The 19,167-nt window shown below is 49.7% G+C and overlaps 8 protein-coding genes across 8 annotated transcripts; 6 read left to right on the forward strand and 2 right to left on the reverse strand.

Moving 5' to 3' along the window:
* Positions 1 to 376: 376 nt before the first annotated feature.
* On the forward strand, positions 377 to 1,162 carry N7468_000108 (uncharacterized protein; the record flags this gene model as incomplete). The annotated part of the gene is made up of 2 exons (XM_058469405.1): positions 377 to 409; positions 479 to 1,162. The coding sequence occupies 2 exons, from the start codon at positions 377 to 379 to the stop codon at positions 1,160 to 1,162; spliced, it is 717 nt and encodes a 238-aa protein (XP_058335436.1).
* A 1,970-nt stretch (positions 1,163 to 3,132) lies between these two features.
* Positions 3,133 to 4,899, reverse strand: N7468_000109 (uncharacterized protein; the record flags this gene model as incomplete). The annotated part of the gene is made up of 1 exon (XM_058469406.1): positions 3,133 to 4,899. One exon carries the CDS (start codon positions 4,897 to 4,899, stop codon positions 3,133 to 3,135), a length of 1,767 nt encoding a protein of 588 aa, XP_058335437.1.
* Positions 4,900 to 5,297: 398 nt separating this feature from the next.
* N7468_000110 (GPALPP motifs-containing protein 1) lies at positions 5,298 to 6,119 on the forward strand (the record flags this gene model as incomplete). The annotated part of the gene is made up of 2 exons (XM_058469407.1): positions 5,298 to 5,864; positions 5,925 to 6,119. The coding sequence occupies 2 exons, from the start codon at positions 5,298 to 5,300 to the stop codon at positions 6,117 to 6,119; spliced, it is 762 nt and encodes a 253-aa protein (XP_058335438.1).
* Positions 6,120 to 6,764: 645 nt separating this feature from the next.
* N7468_000111 (porphobilinogen synthase HEM2) lies at positions 6,765 to 7,946 on the forward strand (the record flags this gene model as incomplete). The annotated part of the gene is made up of 2 exons (XM_058469408.1): positions 6,765 to 6,983; positions 7,044 to 7,946. 2 exons carry the CDS (start codon positions 6,765 to 6,767, stop codon positions 7,944 to 7,946), a joined length of 1,122 nt encoding a protein of 373 aa, XP_058335439.1.
* Positions 7,947 to 8,549: 603 nt separating this feature from the next.
* N7468_000112 (uncharacterized protein) lies at positions 8,550 to 10,645 on the reverse strand (the record flags this gene model as incomplete). The annotated part of the gene is made up of 2 exons (XM_058469409.1): positions 8,550 to 9,772; positions 9,856 to 10,645. The coding sequence occupies 2 exons, from the start codon at positions 10,643 to 10,645 to the stop codon at positions 8,550 to 8,552; spliced, it is 2,013 nt and encodes a 670-aa protein (XP_058335440.1).
* Positions 10,646 to 11,398: 753 nt separating this feature from the next.
* On the forward strand, positions 11,399 to 11,713 carry N7468_000113 (uncharacterized protein; the record flags this gene model as incomplete). The annotated part of the gene is made up of 1 exon (XM_058469410.1): positions 11,399 to 11,713. The coding sequence occupies one exon, from the start codon at positions 11,399 to 11,401 to the stop codon at positions 11,711 to 11,713; it is 315 nt and encodes a 104-aa protein (XP_058335441.1).
* Positions 11,714 to 12,954: 1,241 nt separating this feature from the next.
* N7468_000114 (exportin CRM1) lies at positions 12,955 to 16,873 on the forward strand (the record flags this gene model as incomplete). Its single annotated transcript, XM_058469411.1, has 12 exons — positions 12,955 to 13,020; positions 13,103 to 13,132; positions 13,219 to 13,291; positions 13,351 to 13,422; positions 13,484 to 13,969; positions 14,079 to 14,197; positions 14,260 to 15,031; positions 15,109 to 15,579; positions 15,639 to 15,868; positions 15,947 to 16,325; positions 16,394 to 16,565; positions 16,633 to 16,873. The coding sequence occupies 12 exons, from the start codon at positions 12,955 to 12,957 to the stop codon at positions 16,871 to 16,873; spliced, it is 3,111 nt and encodes a 1,036-aa protein (XP_058335442.1).
* An 836-nt stretch (positions 16,874 to 17,709) lies between these two features.
* N7468_000115 (PPP1R11/YPI1 family protein) lies at positions 17,710 to 18,288 on the forward strand (the record flags this gene model as incomplete). The annotated part of the gene is made up of 2 exons (XM_058469412.1): positions 17,710 to 17,917; positions 17,999 to 18,288. The coding sequence occupies 2 exons, from the start codon at positions 17,710 to 17,712 to the stop codon at positions 18,286 to 18,288; spliced, it is 498 nt and encodes a 165-aa protein (XP_058335443.1).
* Between the last annotated feature and the right edge of the window lie 879 nt (positions 18,289 to 19,167).

Raw genomic sequence — 19,167 nt, forward strand, 5'->3', positions numbered from 1 at the left:
TTTAGTTCAACATGTAGAGAAGGTACCCACTGTCGCCTACCCTGCTGCGGAACATGTTTCCTCTCAATCGTCTTTGTCATTTGTCATGACACCGATTTTCGTCATACCAATCCTGACTAGTTTCAATTTCCACGTCTACTCTTGAATGCTGCAACTTCTTACGCAATGCCCTCCTTACCTCCCCCTCACCGTCTTATAAATTCGTTCTTGAAGTCTTGCAGAAAGCAACACATCCTCTTGAAAGAGACCAGACAGAATCGGGCTTCCTACTACAGCTATGTTTAGGCGCCCGAGACAGACCGAGCCTGACAGGGTCTCTATGAGACTTATCAACATACTTCAACCTCTATCTGTGATTCCTTGGGGACCGCTCGCCATGTGGTATCTGGGGGTCCCTATTGCTGTTGATGTAAATTCTACCTTGAGTAGTAAATCTGAACCGTCCTTTTTCCTGCTAACGATGTACCCATCACTATAGGCCCCCATGGTTGTGGTGCGAGACGACGACTACGTAGACGCTATTGAAAGGCTTGAGAGCGCAGGATTCGGCCGAAGCGTTCCGAATCGCGACCCTCCTCCCGAAATTATGGAAGACCTTCCAAACCCACAGCAGGTTTTGGAAGAAATATATGCTGGCTACAAACGCTTGGACCGGTCTTGTGCAGTATTTGATTACCCACATGGTGATCCAGCAGAAGAAGACATGCAGGTGTTCGTGGTTCCCGACTCCTTTGCGCATGTTTTCCAAGAAGATATACCCCGCTCTTCGATCAGAATAGGAGATACAGCGCCAACAACGCGCTTTCAAAATTACGGCAGTCTGTACTATCCACTAGAACAGGCACTAGTGGAAAGCTTTGTTAAGGCTGCAATCGACGAAGAAACTGCAATCGACGAAGAAACAGCAATCGACGAAGAAACAGACGTTGGTTTTTCTGCGTGGGGCGAATCACTAAAGTCTTGGGTATCTCTGATGACAGGGTACCTAGAAGTTGACAACGATGCCCTCGATCTGTGTCCTGATAAACAAGCAGTGGACTGGTACAGTCGCAACTTTGGTCGAATTCATGAGGTTAATTTCGGTCCTATCGACCGACGCATTTCAAAACGTCTAGGCTCAGGAAAAGAGATGCCAATAGATGCGAGGGGCAATCCTCTTTGATAATGGCCCACATTCAGCTAGAACTAGCGATGCCGTGATCATCCACATGGGGGGGCGGGGGCCATTTGAATGCTCCACACCCTGCTGAAAACTTTTACGATTTACAGATATGAATCAACGATAACTCGGTCAATTTTGAAGCTATTTAAACCTGGAAAACGCTAAATAAACCGTCGGAATCTAAATTAATGGGTGTAGGGGTCCCTGGGTTCCCGAATCCTGTGTGGTGGGGCCGGTTTCTGCGATTTTTTTTTGGTCTCGACTCTCTTGTTGCCTTCCTTTCTGTTACCTGTTTCTCTTTTTCCTCCTGTTCCATAATTGAATGTGTTGTATCGAATCGAGATAAACTAGCTGATTTAGATGATATCTTTCGTCGACTTTCCCGAATAGATAAATTCCCCTTCCTGTGTTGCTTTAAAATCGATTGTAAACTCTCTTTTATAGCTGCTTTATTAACGTAAATAATAATGACCGAATTTTGCTGAAATCTAGATTATAACAAAATTTAGCTTTAATCTTATTTAATTTATAAAGAATTTAGTAAGATTTAATTAAAGTTGGATAATTTAGATAGAAGTTCTGTTTAAATAGGAGAGGAAATCGGAGTAGACTCTTATTATAACAATAAAGATGATAGAGTTACCCCTAGGTCGTAGATAGTTATAAAGGTATATAGTCGGTGGCCTCAAGCTACCTTTTGCCAAGGTCTTAAATCTTTAGGGCCGAGCAAAAGATCCTTTTGTCACGGGCCAGGGCCCGGTCTTGATCACGTAGGACACGTGACCTTGGCGTACTAGTAGCGGAGGACCGGCGCATTGAACTTCTCCTCTCTAAGTTTATCGAACACAGTTCGTGGTCTAGTATAGATTGAATCAAGTCCTGCTTTAGCCCTTCACATCTTTTTCTTTTATAGTCTTCTATCTCATTATTTTGTCATCCTAACGGCATGTAATGGGCTAGATTCATTTGTAACCGGATACATACTATACTCGGTTAAATATGACATCTTGCCCCTTACTTTTAGACCTTCCATCGCAGATACTTTTGGTCTTAATAACTGTACATCTGCCTTTGATCTTGCCAGCACCCTTTTTTATCTCTACACCCTTTACTGGACCGCTCACTGTGCAATTATTCATTCAAAGTTTTGACTAGTAGTAGTAATAGGTGCGGGGCAGTGACGAATATTTTTGCTCCCTTGGTCATCTTTCGGTACTATCAACGGAACGCCGAGGAGATAGAAATTCATCGAAGGCGACCAAGTAGGCGTTGCTTGAGCGGATCAGTTAACTGCAATCTTCAGGAATTTGATAGTATGCTTATTTAAGACCACTATCTCTAGACTTGCTTTCATCACGTCCTTTTCTGTTAGTGGTTAGCGCCTTTCTACTTGGGCTGCTTTTGTGCTCATCCTTTCTCCCTTCAGCTTACACTGATATGATCGAACCGACTAAGACTCTCCTGCATTCGTCACAATGAACTACTGTAGGACCTGTTACGTTCTTTCTTTTTGCTGCTTGGGGAAGGTTCTACGCACGTACCTCGTTCATTCGTCATAGACTTCTCGAAGATAAGATACTTTTGTGGGCCTCCTTCTGGCTATAGTATATTTTGTAGCTCCTATTGTTGGGACTACCTCCTTTTCAACTTCTGCGTAATTTTCTGGAGGCTAGCAGTTGGGATGGTGGGACTTGTCTGATGATATATATATTCCCGTGGCGGCTAGGGTGTCATAACGCCGGGTCCCTTGCCATACGGAAGATAGTTATTCAATTCGCGGAGGGTGGGATGGTCCTTGTGATCGGTGAGGACCTTGCTGTAATGGCATCTCCATGCCGAGAGGGTATGCCTATGGCGCTTTTAAACGAGGGGAAAAGAAAGGAAGAATCCCTTGTAATGATAACGCTAGCCGTGCCATTTATGCAGTCTGAACCCGTGAATATATATAGCTAGATAAATGTTATAAAATGTCATATTGCCCAGCTCCCTTTCCGCTCAGGCATCCCCCAAGCTGATTCGTCATCTTCCCCCATATGAGGTTGGTGGAGGGCCCAGTCTTGGATATAAAGACGAAGTGCCTTCCATCTGCTGCATGCAACAGGAGAGTTGCCATCGGGTGCGACCACGTAGCCTCTTGCATCCGTCCTTAGATCATCACACCGCAATTCCTGAACGGTGATACCCGAGATACGGCTTAGTTCATCATCATAAGAGCGCGCCACGCAAGGATAGCCAAGCGAGATATAATTGTATATCTGTGTGACAAATGAATCATCAAACTCATCAAGCACGTTTGGCGAGAGGGACGTGGCAGTTTGACGTGGTCTGCATGTGTTTACCCGGCGTTTTTGAACATTGGGGAGATCCAAAGAGCGTGCTTTGGTCACACTAACTCCATTACTCGAAACCCTCGAATTAGCCGTGCCCATCGAAGTACCGGATCCCACTCCACCGGGCTCATTCCTTTGACAAGTTCCTTTCCACAAACCCGAACCTCGCCCTCGATCAGTATGCTTTGAAGCACACCAGAGACCACCGCAGCCGGTACATTGATCATCGGCGGTCGGGGAATCGCCCCCAGCGTGGGGTTTTTCGCACATAGTCCCCTCAGGAGATTGGCTCCGAGGAATGACAATATCACTTCCAAGCATAGGCGGACTGCGATCATTCTTCAAGGGTGCTGGGTTAGATTGCATAGATTCAAACAAGGGCTTGCCCGTTGCAATCATTATTCTAAGTCTCTGCTCAGCTTCCTCTTTGTGCTGACGCATATACTCCAACTCCCACGAGAGGTCCGCAGAGGATTGCCGTCGAGATTTGATGTGATATGCCTGGGGATAGCTCCAAGGCTCGCCCTCGGAACCATTGTCTTCGTCGTCCACAGCGAAGTGATCAACCGGCTCATAGGCTTGCTCGTTTGGGAACGCGGCTAACGCCTGTTCCTTCAACTGCCTGTGTGCTGACCGAGCCGCGAGGGCTAGAAAATACTCCGAAAGTGTTTCGTCGGAGTCACCTTTGAGGGAGTGCGCATGTACCGGGGAGATGGATTGAAACGAAGTCTTAGCCGGGCGAGGAGATGATGACGAAGAATCTGAAGATGACTCGCTACTGTTCGATGGGATTGGAGGTAGTTCTGGAACACGAAACGAATGTCTCCGTCCCTCTTGTCGTCGGAGTAAACTCGCATATGAGAATTTTGACTCCGAAGGGCGCGGATACGTTTCTTGGCGAGGCACCAACCTTGGGTCATGGACGGAGGCCTGTAGGTATCCATTGTCATTCTCAAAGCGGTTAACAGGCGCTTCCACCCTTCCTCCAATAGACTGACGAACTGTCTCAATCAATTCCGGTTTGAATCGCCTCGGGCCAGCCGAGGCATCATGTGCTCGAGGCTGTGCTGGGGTTTGCAACGACGGGGCATGGTTACTAGATTTTGTTGTCTCTATTGGCTCCGGCAAAAACTTCCGTCGTGCACTCCTTTTATCTTGTTGTAACTCAATATTCGGGCCGTTGGAGGGACCCACAGCGTGTACCACGCCAGTAGAACCTGACCGATCGGGTGCTGAAGTCCGCGAGGTGGTTTCAATTGGCTGGGGCAAGAACTTTCGTGGTCGGGAGGCTGACTTCGGTTTGTCTTTCGAGCCTTGAGATGAGGAGACCGGGGATGAGATGACAAGTGGTGGCGTTTGTGGTTCTTGCTGTGGGTGCGAATGCTCAGGCGTAGACTGATGACCCATACTTCAGGGGATCAAATATATACAATACCCTAGATTGATGTCATGCTATAGCACGTATAGTATGATCAATGTGAGGTATTCACTCGGTGGATAGCGACATCATTTCAAGGCGCTCCAACCAATATGTCCAGCCCTAAAGACCGCACAGGCTCTATTTATATGATGCACATAAGACTCGAGAGGGTGGCTTGGGGACAGTAGACGAACCGCTGGCCGGGAAGGTGTTTCTTGCACGGTGTTTTTTTTGGTGGAAAGACGCAAAAGGCGGGGTTGATCTGGACGCGGCCGAAGTTTTTATCCGTCACTGCTTCGACAGGCGGTGATGCATATGACATCAGCGCGATAAGACAAGCCCTGACGATACTGCGGAAACCGTTGTTTTTGCTAAACCCATCACTATGGACTCCGAAAAGAGGAAGTATGACCATCTTGCTGACGGCGATCAAGATTCATCTCCGAGGAAGCGACTGATTGGCCCCTCAATGCCTCCTTCAATGCCACCCCCGACGGAAGCGGAGACTCAAGCATCCGAGGATGGCGAAACCGATGATAGCGACGACGATTTTGGCCCCGGCCTACCTCCTTCGCATGGTGGACCAGCAGCATCTGTCCAGACATCTGATCCACACGAACCTGATTATCAAACAAACCTGACCACGCCGCTCGCCAAGAAAGAAAGCGCTCGAGATGAGTGGATGTTGAAACCCCCCGAGCAAAGTGACTGGGCCTCCAAAATCGACCCGACACAGCTGCGGAACCGAAAGTTCCAGACTGGCAAGTCTGCTCGCTCCGGAGCTGGGCCAAAACAAGTAGACGCTGCGTGGACGGAGACCCCTGAAGAGCGGATGCGTCGATTGGGCGACGAAGTCATGGGCGTGGGTAAGCAATCAACCACATCTGGAAGGCTTCCCAAACCCGACCCCAGCCAGAATCGATCCATGGAGGAAAAGGTTAAGAAGTATAATGTAAGCACATCCTGATTCAATGACAATCGGCTGCCGGCGTGCCTGCTAATCTACCACTAGGATCGTATGGGGAAGAATACCCGCCTGGAAGAACAGAAAGCACGGAAAGACGAGGATGATGACCCAAGTGCACGTGGATTTGATCGGGAAAAGGATATGGCCATCTCATCGAAGATAACTGGCGCACAGCGTCGCGATATGGTGAACCGTGCCAGTGACTATGGCTCGCGGTTCAGCAAAGGGAACTTCCTTTGACCTTCCAGGTATTGACAGCTATCTCTGTATTGCTTGCGATGAAAGGGGGAGGCTATTGCAACTTCAATCTTGAACCTGACCGAAAGACTACATATTACCCTTCCTAGTGGCCTTATGCCCCCAGCAGGACAGCCGCATCCCACTAGCGCCGCCCTGCCAGATTTCTAGAAATAAGCCAGAAGCTGCCACTGACCGATAAGCCTTGGCCTCCAGATGCCGCTGCGGTCTTCCTACTCTGACAGCTACAAGTGCTTGGCCCGTGTGCCACAAGATTGTCGAGCTATCTTTTGAGTATAAGTGTACAGGTGTGATATCCATCAAATAGAGGTCAGGTGATAATGGCAGGAGGATAAAGGAATAACCTACACATAAGCACAGTCGAACACCTACAGGTGCTAAACTCTTATCTTTAACAGCGATAAGTGGGTTCACAATGAAGTACTGCGTACTCCGTACACAGTAAATTATTGTCCAAAGCGGGCCAATCACTGACTCCTTTTTTCCACCCCACCTCCGGCTGACAGATCACCCTTTCGTCCTCTATCCAATCGCCACCCTGCGCAGGGGGGGAAAATACTCTCCGACGTTTTGCTTCAAGCTCGCACCCCAAAAGGTTGGAATTGGCAGGTGGATTCTGTTTCAATCATGTCCTTCTCCAATCTGGTTTCTGATCTCGCCTTCCGGGACTCGAATCCCGACGAACGCGGTTCACAGATATCCCATGCTCCATCTCGCACGGCTCGATCATACGCAAGCACGAATGCAACCAGTGTTAGCATCTCTGGCGATATCTCCAGTCAACTCCATGCTGGATATAGTCACCCGTTGAGCCGGTCATGGCAGGCAGAGAGACAATTGACCAAGGTTGGTGGGAAATCGCTCACTTGATACCTGCTGTTCATTAGACTCACTCTGTATTCGCAGGATATGCTAATCTACCCCCTCTTCATTACCGATAACCCAGACGAGGAGACACCCATCCCCGCTCTGCCGAATCAACACCGCCGAGGTGTGAACCGACTGGTCCCCTTCCTCGCTCCCCTTGTGCGCAAGGGACTTAGGTCAGTTATGCTTTTTGGTGTTCCGTTACACCCGTCAGCAAAGGATGCGCTTGGTACAGCCGCGGATGATCCAGCTGGTCCCGTCATCCAGGCAATTCGGCTTCTACGATCCCGACTCCCCCAGCTCTACATTACGACAGATGTTTGTCTTTGCGAGTACACTTCCCACGGGCACTGTGGTATACTGAGAGAAGACGGCACATTAGATAATGCCCAGTCTGTTGACCGGATCTCCGACGTCGCCCTCGCCTACGCCGTCGCAGGTGCTCATTGTGTCGCCCCATCAGACATGAACGATGGTAGAGTTCGAGGAATCAAATTGAAGCTGATCGAGGCTGGTCTAGCTCACCGGGTGCTTCTAATGTCCTACAGTGCCAAGTTTAGTGGTTGTCTCTACGGGCCGTTCCGTGACGCTGCTGGTTCAGTCCCTTCATTCGGAGACCGTCAATGCTACCAGCTGCCCCCCGGTGGTCGAGGCCTGGCTCGTCGAGCTATTCAGCGAGACATGGCCGAGGGTGCTGATATTATCATGGTCAAGCCTGCCAGCAGCTACCTGGATATTATTCGGGATGCTAAAGAGCTTGCTGAGGACCTTCCTGTGGCAGCATATCAAGTCAGCGGCGAATATGCCATGATTCATGCAGGAGCTAAAGCGGGCGTTTTTGACCTGAAGGCCATGGTTCTCGAAAGCACGCAAGGGATCTTGAGAGCGGGCGCTGGGATTTTATTGACATATTTCGTGCCGGAGCTTTTAGACTGGCTCTGAGTTACTTCGTCACAAGTTTCGTATGTGATGCTTGCCTTCTATCTATTGTGATTTCTTACGGGTCTAGCACTGATCAGCTGAGTGGTGAGCCATATTTCAAGCAATTGCCCCTGCCTGATAGGAAAATCATTTTGCCTTTCAAGGCGCGCAGGAACTCCCCATAGTAGATACCTATCATATGAACTTGAAAATTAGCAATCATACAAACAGTCAGAAGAAATACTTCCAAGCAATACCTAATTTACTCATCTTATGTGGAACCAGCACTACTATATATGTATATATATATAGATTCACTTTCGATCACATTTCACGATTTATTATGTACAAGATTGTCCTAGAGTCATCCTTCACGCCATGAGCCCAAAATAAACTCCTATCCCCTTCCTCCTTCCATAGCGCCCCAGAGGGAAATTACCAATAATAAAATGACAAATAGGAGAAAAAAGCACCTTCGAACCTCGGCCTAGATGGCGCATAGCCCCTTGGACCGGGTAGGAGGGTAGAGGCGAAAGAAAAAGTAAAGCATAAAACAAAGAAACATGACTCTTCCGTAGGTGAAGATAAAGTAATCAATGCTATCAAGCGAGTGATCGTCACCGCCTACATGTAGTTGGGCTTGAATCCCTGAAAGCCGTAGGCCACAATGTCGCTCTTGACGACCTCTCCAGGTGCGACATACGCACCCCTATACAAAGTGATGCCGGGGAAGATCGTACATCCCGCACCAAGGTAGCAGTCCTCGGCAATGTGGACCCGGCGGCCTTGGTACCGGCTTTGAGTGCCTTTGCGCTCCTGCATACTGGAATGAGCCATAGAGCTTAGGATAGAGACATTAGGCCCAATCCATGTATGGGCTCCGATGCTGATGCCACAGTCGTCAACAAACAGGCAATTGTGAGAGATCATTACATCCTCTCCAATTGTGATGTTGTATCCATAGTGGCAATTGAATGGTGCCTCGACAATGGCGCCAGTCCCGATAGCAGGCCCGTGGCGAGTTCCTGGTGAACTGGTACCCGGCGAACTCGCTGCAGAATTGGACGGCGGGACCAACACTTCCTTCAATAAGCGGTTCTGTTCTTTGGAGCTGACCCCAGAGAACGGACTGCACGCGTTGTTGAATCTCCACAGCGCTCGTTTACAGCGATCTCTGTCTTCCATTAATTGCATTTCAAATGGCCGATAGTAGTCCCCACGGACCATCCTATCTCTCTCTGTATCCTCCGCGGGAACCGGGTGGGTAGAAAGCTGATTTTCGATGCTCAGGGCCATTCTCGCTTGTGTCTGCGGGCTGCTTGCATCCATGGTCGTGGGAGGAAGAGGTCTTTGCTCAGGAGGTCCCTGGAACAAGGGTATATTCGACTTCGGGGGCGGCCCGTGAGAGATTTCTCGAATCGGCGGCACGACCGGATACTCGGGCTTTGATGGACCTTCCCGGGGAAGCTCATGCAGGGACGGGATTTCGCGGAAATCGGGTTTCGCTAGATGCTCTGATACATATGGCGAGTGACTGGTCGTGCCGGGCCATCCTCGTTTTGACCAGGAAGGGTGCTGATTCGAGCCCCCTTCCGTGGGGCTGGTATTGTATTGTGAAGCCGGTCGTTCATTTTCATCAACGATGGGTCGCATTTTTCGTGAATCCATGTGTTCGGTTAAGGGACGTTCATGATGTGATGCAGCCTCAGGTACATATTGAGCGGTCATCTCGGGATAACCTTCTTTAGATTGTAATGGTACTGGCGCTTTGGATCCTGAGGGCTTTTGCCATGTACTTCGCGAAGTGTAGCCTTCGCATAAAAAGCCCCCGCGAAGACAGTTGTTGCCTAGTGCCTAGTTAGATTCGAGTTCCCTGGGTATGCACATGGAATTCGCGGGCCTCCTAAAAGAAAAGCATTGCCAAACTTACAGGCAGGGTGCTGCTCATCGCATTTCTTTTTCCTCCTTCGGCAGGTCATGCAACCCGTCTTGGTCCGATTGCTAAAGACTCTTTTCCGCTTCGGTGCCACTTGAACTGCCGTTCCAGCTCGTTCTGAAGAGTACGCCGGAGAGGAGGCGGACTGCATTGGGGGGCCAGGTGTCAGTCGGCTCGCACTGAGATTCCTCGGACTAGAATCCTGTCCATGCGCCTCTTGGAGAGCATCTGCCAGCTGCACGTCGGATGAATCCATTTGCTGAGCGCATTGCGCCTGGCTTACCAGCTGGGAATCGTATTCGGGCCAGGGGCCGTTCGAGGAACCCGGGCCTGTTTCCTGGTCTGACCGGCCCCCAGGGTGATTAGGCTCCATATCTGAGGCAGAGCCGGACCCGGCGCCATTGGAGTTCCGCAAGGCATCTGAACCTGGAGGAAAGTTCATGGGTCGGCTCGTCATATGCTCATGCTCAGATGACTGGCGGGAGTCCTGCTCTCCAGACTCGGACCTTTTCCGCTTATGCTTGTTATAGGTTGACACCTCGGGTGACGATGCAAGGGACTGCTGATCATCCGCACTCTCTACATCGCGTTTCACCGGAGGATCATGGGGTTCCAGGCTTGGCGGGGCATCTGGCGGGTGCGGTAAGGTCGAATTCACCGCTGCCGGCGCGGGGATAGTCGGTTCCTTGCCATTGACCGCCGTGAAACGCGAAGGGCTTTGCTCGGCCCCCTCAGTTCCTGAATCGTGGTTGCTCATGATGGGAGCGCTTGCGACAGCCGTCATGCTGGTCTTTGGGGAGCTTGTCGCGATATACCCCGGAGCTGAGTGTCGAGTTTAGTCAAAGCGAGACATACGCTGAGCCACGTTCTCGCAAGGCGCAATCGGAGGGCGGGGGCCAGAAACCCGAAACCCGCGGCGGATGGAGAGGAGAAAGGTAGAGGGATGGGTTATGTGTATCCTTTACCGCCTCCTGCTAGTTTTGGGGTCGGGTTGTCTACCGCAAAGAGATCGCGGTAATCTTGTCTCCGGGGGTGGGGCGTCCCCACGGTGGACACTGGCTTCAAGGTGTCAATGGAACAGATCGACCAGCTGGATCCAAAATCCAAAGAGGGACGATCACTCGAAATGAGCGGGAGAGCTTCGTGGGAGGGAGAATAGCAAATGGGAGGGGCAAGAAATGCCTTGATTACGGAGAAACGAACATAAGCGGTAGAAGGTTTTTTAAAGAGATATTAAAGGTGGAGGGGGGGAATGGGGGATGAAAGGACGGGCAAAGGGGGAGGGGGGGGAAGACTAATAATATACAGGAAAAAGAAAGGGAAGCGCGAGAAGAAATGCGAGTATAACCAACTAACAAATTCACCTCCAAGCCGCAGACCTAAAAGAGCTTCCCCCTCCTCCCGCCCCCAGCTGAGATCATCACCCCAAGACCAAACATCTGAAAATCTGCCCAGGCCTCATTCCCCTTCTCCTATATCTTTCTCTGTCCATCTCCTCTGATTCCCAACCGCATCCTGCTTCCCCTCCCTGAGGAAAATGGAAAGGGGAGGCGCGCGATCGGCACGGCGTCACACATCGCCCACCAATCGGAAGACACAGGCGCCGTGTTCAGGTGAGATGTGCGCGGGTCTGAGACACCCATCATTTCCCAGACGACCGGAGCGACTATGGCGCGCGTTCCCAGGCGCCCCGTGTCCCAGTGGGGCGCACAAAGTCAGGCAGCCTTGGGGGCGCGATGCCACATTCGCCATTGGCGCCGCGTGGGCGCATTGGGCGGTTATGCATCGCTTATCATCTGGTCACCTCCGCGCGCTGCATATTTCGCTCTCGTCACATCCCAGACGGCGCTAGCCTTGGTTTCCCCCCCTCCTGACCTTGGATGAGTACTGGACTAGTGGCTTCCCATCCCCCCGGTTTCTTTCCCTCCCAATTTTCTTTGACGTGAATCTTTCTTTATTCTTCCCTTTTTGTTCTCTTTCATAAATATTATTTGGGGGGCTACGTCTTCGCGTTGTTGTCACAGGTTCTTTTATTTTTGTATTATCTTTATATCCTAGATGAGGTGCCGACCTTCTCTCTCTCTTCCTCCCCTTCCTCTTTTTTTTTGTGGATCTATAGGTTAAGACTCTCCGGGGATAACGACCGGAGCGCAGAGAGCCCGATTAGGGGAGTAAAGCGCGTATATGACCTGGGAATAGCTCGGATTAAGTGCGGCTGACTGGGACACGGATCACCAGGCTTGCTGTTTCCCCTTTTAAGCTCTAGACCTCCTCCTCCCCACTCCTCCCGACATTGAGGAACCTTTCGGGTTTCAAAATACTATGTCGTCATATAAATGGCCTCATAGATAACGACAGAGTACCTCTTATTATATTTAGGTTTGAATATAATCCATACTGTGGCTCTTGGCCTTAGCTTCCCGATCCATGGGACAGGCGCCCCCCCCAGGATTTTGTCTATAGGCTTTTAGACTGCCCGGATCTTTGACTAGCCTGTATTTATGTACAATCAACAAGTAACGGTCCAAGGCAGAACGGAGAAAGCAAGAGCAGAGAGAAGAGAGAACATGAGAAAAGGAAGCTTGAAGGCCAGGATACGGTTCCGGTGATGCATCCATACACCCTGTAATTGGCAATCGCAGCGTTTGGTGAATGCTGACTAAGATCTCGAGTTCTCCCTTTGGGAAACACGCGCCCTCACCGCCAGTGTTGACGATTCGCTCAAGTAACTTTTGCACTGTTTCGATTCCCGCCCCAAACCTTCCCTCACCTAGTTCCTGGAGGTTCCTGCCCACCAATCACCTCTCCTCCAGCTTCTCCTAGAGTGCTCAAACAGACCGTGCACCCGCGCGCAAACCGGTGCTGACTCTAAACCCCTCCAACCCCACCACTCCTCTCATCAACTCTGAGAAGACCCCTCCCCCTCTCCAATCCCAGTGACGTTGGTCCATCGGCGTCTGCCAATCACAGTTTCATTCGACCCCTTGTCGATCCTCACTTTTCCCATCTCCCTTTCCCCAACCATCTCGTTGCTGGGGGATTGTTGTGGACAGCTACCGTGCACTCGGCGACTTCGCCAAACTCTGCGCCGGCATGTCTGTTTCTGTACAAGAGCTGGACAACACGGTCCGAGCCTTCTTTGAAGGCAAGGGCGATGTGGTAAGTTTTCTCATCACCCTCTCCTCATCCTCTTCGCGTCGCGTCGAGCGCGAAGAACACTGTAATTAACTATACCGTGCAGCAAAAGCAAGCTCAGCAAACTCTCACCGAGGTAAGCCTCAAACCCCCCCGGCGGAAAGCTCACCGGATTGGTAAGGTTGAGCTTTCTCAACTAACTCAACCTCTTTTTCCTTCTAGTTCAAACAAAACCCCGATGCTTGGGTGACTGTTGGGAACATCCTGCAGGAGGCTTCGTACCCTCAAACCAAATGTATGTCCTCGTCGATTCGCCAAACCGATATTCTCCACTTTGTCCTAACAACTCTTCAGACATCGCTCTACAGGTCCTTGATGATGTGATAATGACAAGATGGAAAGTCCTGCCGAAGGAGCAGTGTCTAGGTACGTTAAAAGACAGCATTCTCTCTCTTACCCATATCAACGTTGGAGTTTCTCGAACTAGGGATCCGCAACTTCATTGTCAACTTCATCATCGAAAATTCCAACTCGGAGGAGAAACTCCGAACCGAACGCGCCTTCTTGAACAAATTGAACCTCGTCCTGGTCTCGATCTTGAAGCAAGAATGGCCTCACAACTGGCCAACCTTTATCAATGAGATCATTTCATCCTGCCATGTCAGTCTTTCAATTTGCGAAAACAACATGGCCATTCTACGTCTCTTATCGGAGGAAGTCTTCGACTTCTCGCAAGATCAAATGACCTCGGCCAAGGCTCGCAACCTGAAGACTTCAATGACCCAGGAGTTCTCTTCGATCTTCCAACTGTGCTCCGATGTGTTGACCACCGCGGACCAGCCGGCTCTTGTGAAGGCTACCTTGGAAACTCTTCTGCGTTTCCTAAATTGGATCCCCCTCGGTTACATCTTCGAAACTCCTATCATTAATACCCTTCTCACCCGGTTCTTGGGCACCCCCGGAGTTTCGCAACGTCACCTTGAAGTGTCTCACCGAGATTGGTGGCTTGCAAATCGGCGCTCCTTACAACTACGATGAGAGACTGGTTCATATGTTTACGGAGACTCTGACCACCGTTTCAGCTGTTATCCCTCTGTCCATGGACTTGAAGGAGACTTATGCTCAAAGTAACGGGAGAGACCAAGAATTTGTCTCCAACTTGGCCCTTTTCTTGTCGAGCTTTTTCAGTGCTCACTTGCTTGTACGTCAACCCAGACCCCTGCCACTTGTATTGTCAAGTGCTAACATTGCTTGTTTAACCAGTTGGTCGAGAAAATTCCGAACCAAGACTACCTCACCCACGCCCATTTTTACCTCATCCGTATCAGTCAGATCGACGACCGCGAAGTCTTCAAGATTTGCTTGGACTACTGGACCCGTTTGGTACAAGAACTTTACGAGGAGATGCAGCAGCTCCCTATCACTGATATCAACCCTCTCGTTACCATGGGAGTGAGCGGCCTTGCTAACGGCGGCGCGCCTCACCCGAGCACGTTGGCCAATTACCCTCTGCGGAAGCACAAGTACGAAAGCGTGCTGACGAGTCTTCGTACCGTTATGATTGAAAAGATGGTTCGTCCAGAGGAGGTCTTGATTGTGGAGAATGACGAGGGCGAAATCGTGCGAGAATTTGTCAAAGAGAGTGACACCATTCAGCTCTACAAGACTATTCGCGAGTGCTTGGTCTACCTCACCCATCTGGATGTCGTGGACACGGAGACCATCATGATCGACAAGTTAGCGAAACAGGTGGATGGGTCTGAATGGTCCTGGGCTAACTGCAATACGCTTTGCTGGGCGATCGGTTCCATTTCAGGAGCAATGAATGAAGAGACTGAGAAGCGCTTTTTGGTGACTGTTATCAAGGACCTTCTCGGGTTGACTGAGCAAAAGCGCGGCAAAGATAACAAAGCCGTTGTGGCCAGTAACATCATGTACATTGTGGGACAATACCCTCGGTTCTTGAAGGCTCACTGGAAATTCTTGAAGACTGTGGTGAACAAGCTCTTCGAGTTTATGCATGAAACTCATGAAGGTATGCTGCACCCATTCCTGGGAGATTTTCGCGTCTCCACAATTTTCGCATATAGAGTTGGCTAATCCTTCCTTTAGGTGTCCAGGACATGGCCTGCGATACATTCATCAAGATCGCCAATAAATGCCGACGCCATTTTGTTGCACTCCAGCCTGGAGAAAATGAGCCGTTCATTGAAGAAATCGTTCGCAACATGAGAAAGATTACCATCGATCTTTCTCCCCAGCAAATTCATACCTTCTACGAAGCATGCGGCTACATGATATCTGCACAGGGTCAAAAGGGGCTCCAGGATCGCTTGATCGAGAATCTGATGGCTTTGCCCAACCAAGCATGGGATTCGATTATTGCCAGGGCCAACCTAGATGCGTCTATTCTCCAGGATGGGGAAACAATCAAGGTCATTGGCAACATAATGAAGACCAATGTCTCTGCCTGTTCATCCATCGGAACCTACTTCTACTCACAGATCGGACGCATTTATCATGACATGCTAAACATGTATCGCGCCACAAGTCAGTTGATTAACGATGCAGTCGCCAACGATGGTGCGTATTTCCCCCTCCAAGCTCTTCAAACTCTAGTTCATACGCTGACCATTAACCAGGTCATATTGCCCCTAAGACCCCGAAAGTTCGCGGGCTGCGCACCATCAAGAAGGAGATTTTGAAGCTTATCGACACGTATGTGGAGAAGTCGGATGATCTCGAAATGGTCAACGCCAACATGGTGCCTCCACTCCTTGAGGCTGTCCTTATCGACTACCATCGAAATGTCCCTGATGCGCGGGAGGCGGAAGTCTTGAACGTCATGACAACCATTATCCACAAACTTCACGTAGGTTTTTTCCATCGATTGCCGCAAAACCCCCTCCTATAATGGCGTTTGTATACTAACTTCTTTGTCTCCTTTCAGAACCTGATGGAAGACAAGATCCCGGCTATCATGGATAGTGTTTTCACTTGCACGTTGGAGATGATTAACAAGGATTTCCACGAATATCCTGAGCACCGTGTGCAGTTCTTCAAACTGCTTCAAGCCATTAACCTGTACTGTTTCCAGGCCCTCTTGAAACTGGATGCTACCCAGTTCAAGTTTGTCATTGACTCCTGCATGTGGGCTTCGAAGCATGATAACCGTGAGGTCGAGAACACTGGTCTCACTATGTGCCTGGAATTGATGAACAACATGGCTGAAACCGACGTACAAACTGCAAGCATCTTCTTCCGCCAATTCTACATCCCTATCCTACAGGACGTTTTCTTTGTTCTCACAGATAGTGATCACAAGGCCGGTACGTCCACTACCGACTTGATCTCATCTCCTGGGCTGGTCGTTTTCTGACGGATATTTTGGCTCTAGGTTTCAAATCCCAGGCTATGTTGCTATCTCGTATGTTCTACTTTGTTGAGGCGGGGAAGATCCAGGAGCCTATCTATACCCCCGACCAAGCTCCCGTCGGTACCTCAAACAAGGACTTCTTGCAGGAATACGTCGCGAATCTCCTCCAGAACGCCTTCAAGAATCTTCAGGAGTATGCCACCCACCCTAGCCCCCTCTTCTTCAATGTCTTTATGTTTGTTTTCTAACAGCTTTGATAGTGTGCAAATCAAGCAATTTGTTCTCGGCTTATTCGCGTACACTGACGACCTGAACAAGTTCAAGACTCACCTCCGCGATTTCCTGATCTCTCTCAAGGAGTTCTCTGATGACAACGCAGACCTGTACGCCGAAGAAAGAGAACAGGCCGTGCGTGACGCTCAAGCCGCTGAGCGGGATCGCGCGATGAAGGTGGGAGGCTTGTTGAAGCCATCTGAGATGGATCAAGAAGATGAGCTGTGACTCGACCAAGAGCTGCGTACCGAATTTCCCAGGTCTTCGCCATCTGGGTCTCTTGGGCGAGAAAGCAGGAAGTTTCCAGAAACCAGGAATAATGACCTTGATGGCTGGTCTCTCTATGGACTCTAAGCAATGGATAAAAGGGGGGAGTTACTAGTTGGTCTGTCTTTTTCTCTTCCTTGCCCTTCCCCCTCCAGGCTCGAGCACCCTACCAAAACGACATGCAATACTCCTTTTTTACCTGTTCACCGGCGTGCTAGATCAAGCCATATGACGCATTTGTTTGCGCCTCTTGAATGTACTTTGCGTCTTGGCCTGCTGTGCCTGGTGATCTTGTTTGATATCACTTAAAATAGCTCTTCCCCCCCTATGTTCCCCTGATTTGCCCTTGTCCGTTAGTCTTTGATCAAAAGAGAGGAGTGTCTAAGAGCAGACCGAACCAGCGGAAGAAATAATCAAAAATCATTGAAGATATTCATCTCCGAAGGTCATGTAGACATATGGCTTAAGTATCCACCCAGCTCCGAAGGCGTCATCGGGCTTAGGTAAATCTTCAAAACTCATTTAATAGCTCAATCTGTTCAGCCTTTACAGTCGGTATCTATAAAAGTTGCCAGTAGGTCTCAGAACTTCCAAAAGACCTCCGGGTCATTTAAGAACCCGATGACTAATGGATGGCAGATGAACCTTGGAACCTTGGAAGCAACTTTGGAAGTGTGAAGGGCGGTGAATCCTTTATCGATCAACCTTATCTTTTTCGGAACTTCGCATTCTAGACTTACAAGACCCGCATAGACAGTGAACTTCCCCAGAGTCATCTTTCGAGCCTTTAATACATCATGTCTCGGGTGCGACAGGCTGCCAATCCCTCCCATACCCGAACCGCTACTGAACCTGCCCAAGAATCAGCTGCTCGTCTTTCAGGGACCCTTCGGTTGAGGGGTGACGATACGCCCACCGTCGCTCCAGAACCCTCGGCGGCTCGACGTATTCGATGGAGTGAGGATGTAGTGGACAACGAAGGCATGGGGAAGAAAAGCTCTAAAGGTAACCCATTATGCTCTTCATCGTCATTAGGCGTTCAAAGGTTCATTCCTGATCATCTCTAGTATGCTGCATTTACCACAGAGCCCGGCCCGTGGGAGAAAGCAGTTCAGAATCTGAATCTTCCGACTCTAGCTCCGACTCTGATAGTGACAGCGAAGTCGATCGTCGAAGGCAACGAACACGCCGTGCCAACCATTCACATTCCCGAGGAAGAGAATCACCCGCAGAAGGGTCCCCCCCGGGACGAAGCGTCGGGTGACTGTTGTTCGCGTCATCATCGCCATGCGCGTTCCAAGCCAAAACGAAAGCCCAGTCCGAATGCATATGAGAAAATGCCCAAGCCCTCCAAAAACAAACCCCGAGATGCTTGAGAAATATCACACGAGGTGATTGATTCCGCCTATCACGCACAACCGACATTCCTTGCCATTATACAACCCCTGGGATATCTTGCTGGGTGGCGAAGTCTGCCTGCCGTCTTTTGCCTTTGACCTCAAAATGCTCATTCATTCCTCGCAGTCTGCAATCTTTGCGAAGACTCGCGATTCCCAGCTTCCTCCAACATAAGACGTGGATGAAAATTCCAACTTTGGAAGACATGTACACCTTTATCAATTGCATGGAAGTGGTGCGCCATTTAGAGGTCATGCTCAATACTTAAGGCTTGCCTTATATGCAATTAGTCCAGGCTACTGGGCAGCGGTTCCAATATGTGACCTAGCCCAATCCCTTAGAGATAGACTCTCCATGGAGAGGTAGCGAGAGGACACGCTCCGTACAGAATTCATATATGTTTGTGAATATGTCATCCGCTTCTCAGCTCTATGGTGACATACCGGGTTACAACTACGAGTGGATCATAGGATGCTTTCATGCCTCCCGTTTACTCACTTGGTTAAGGCAATACAAGTCCCACCAGGTGACAAGCCCGAGCTGGTCTAGCTCAGTACGATGATATTCAAGCCCCAAATGACAAACGTAGACAAACGTAGACAAACGTAGATCTAGCGCTATCATATGTTGCTCCATAGCTATGCAGAGTTGGGCTTTTACAGATGACTTGGATATTCTCAAATGAATACGATGTTTTTCAATCGCAAAAATCCAGCTCAGTGGGAATACGTATGGAAATAAAGTCTATATACAACGTGCATCTTATGATCATACCATCATGCTTCTTCTCCGAGCTGTGACCCGCGTCTCTCGACGATGCCCGGCATCCTGAGCTAATACCTTCCCGCTATCGTCGT

The sequence above is a fragment of the Penicillium chermesinum genome (assembly GCF_028974085.1).
Source record: "Penicillium chermesinum strain IBT 19713 chromosome Unknown utg000001l:1.0-1975020.0:1.0-1976611.0, whole genome shotgun sequence".
NCBI classification, from domain to species: domain Eukaryota; kingdom Fungi; phylum Ascomycota; class Eurotiomycetes; order Eurotiales; family Aspergillaceae; genus Penicillium; species Penicillium chermesinum.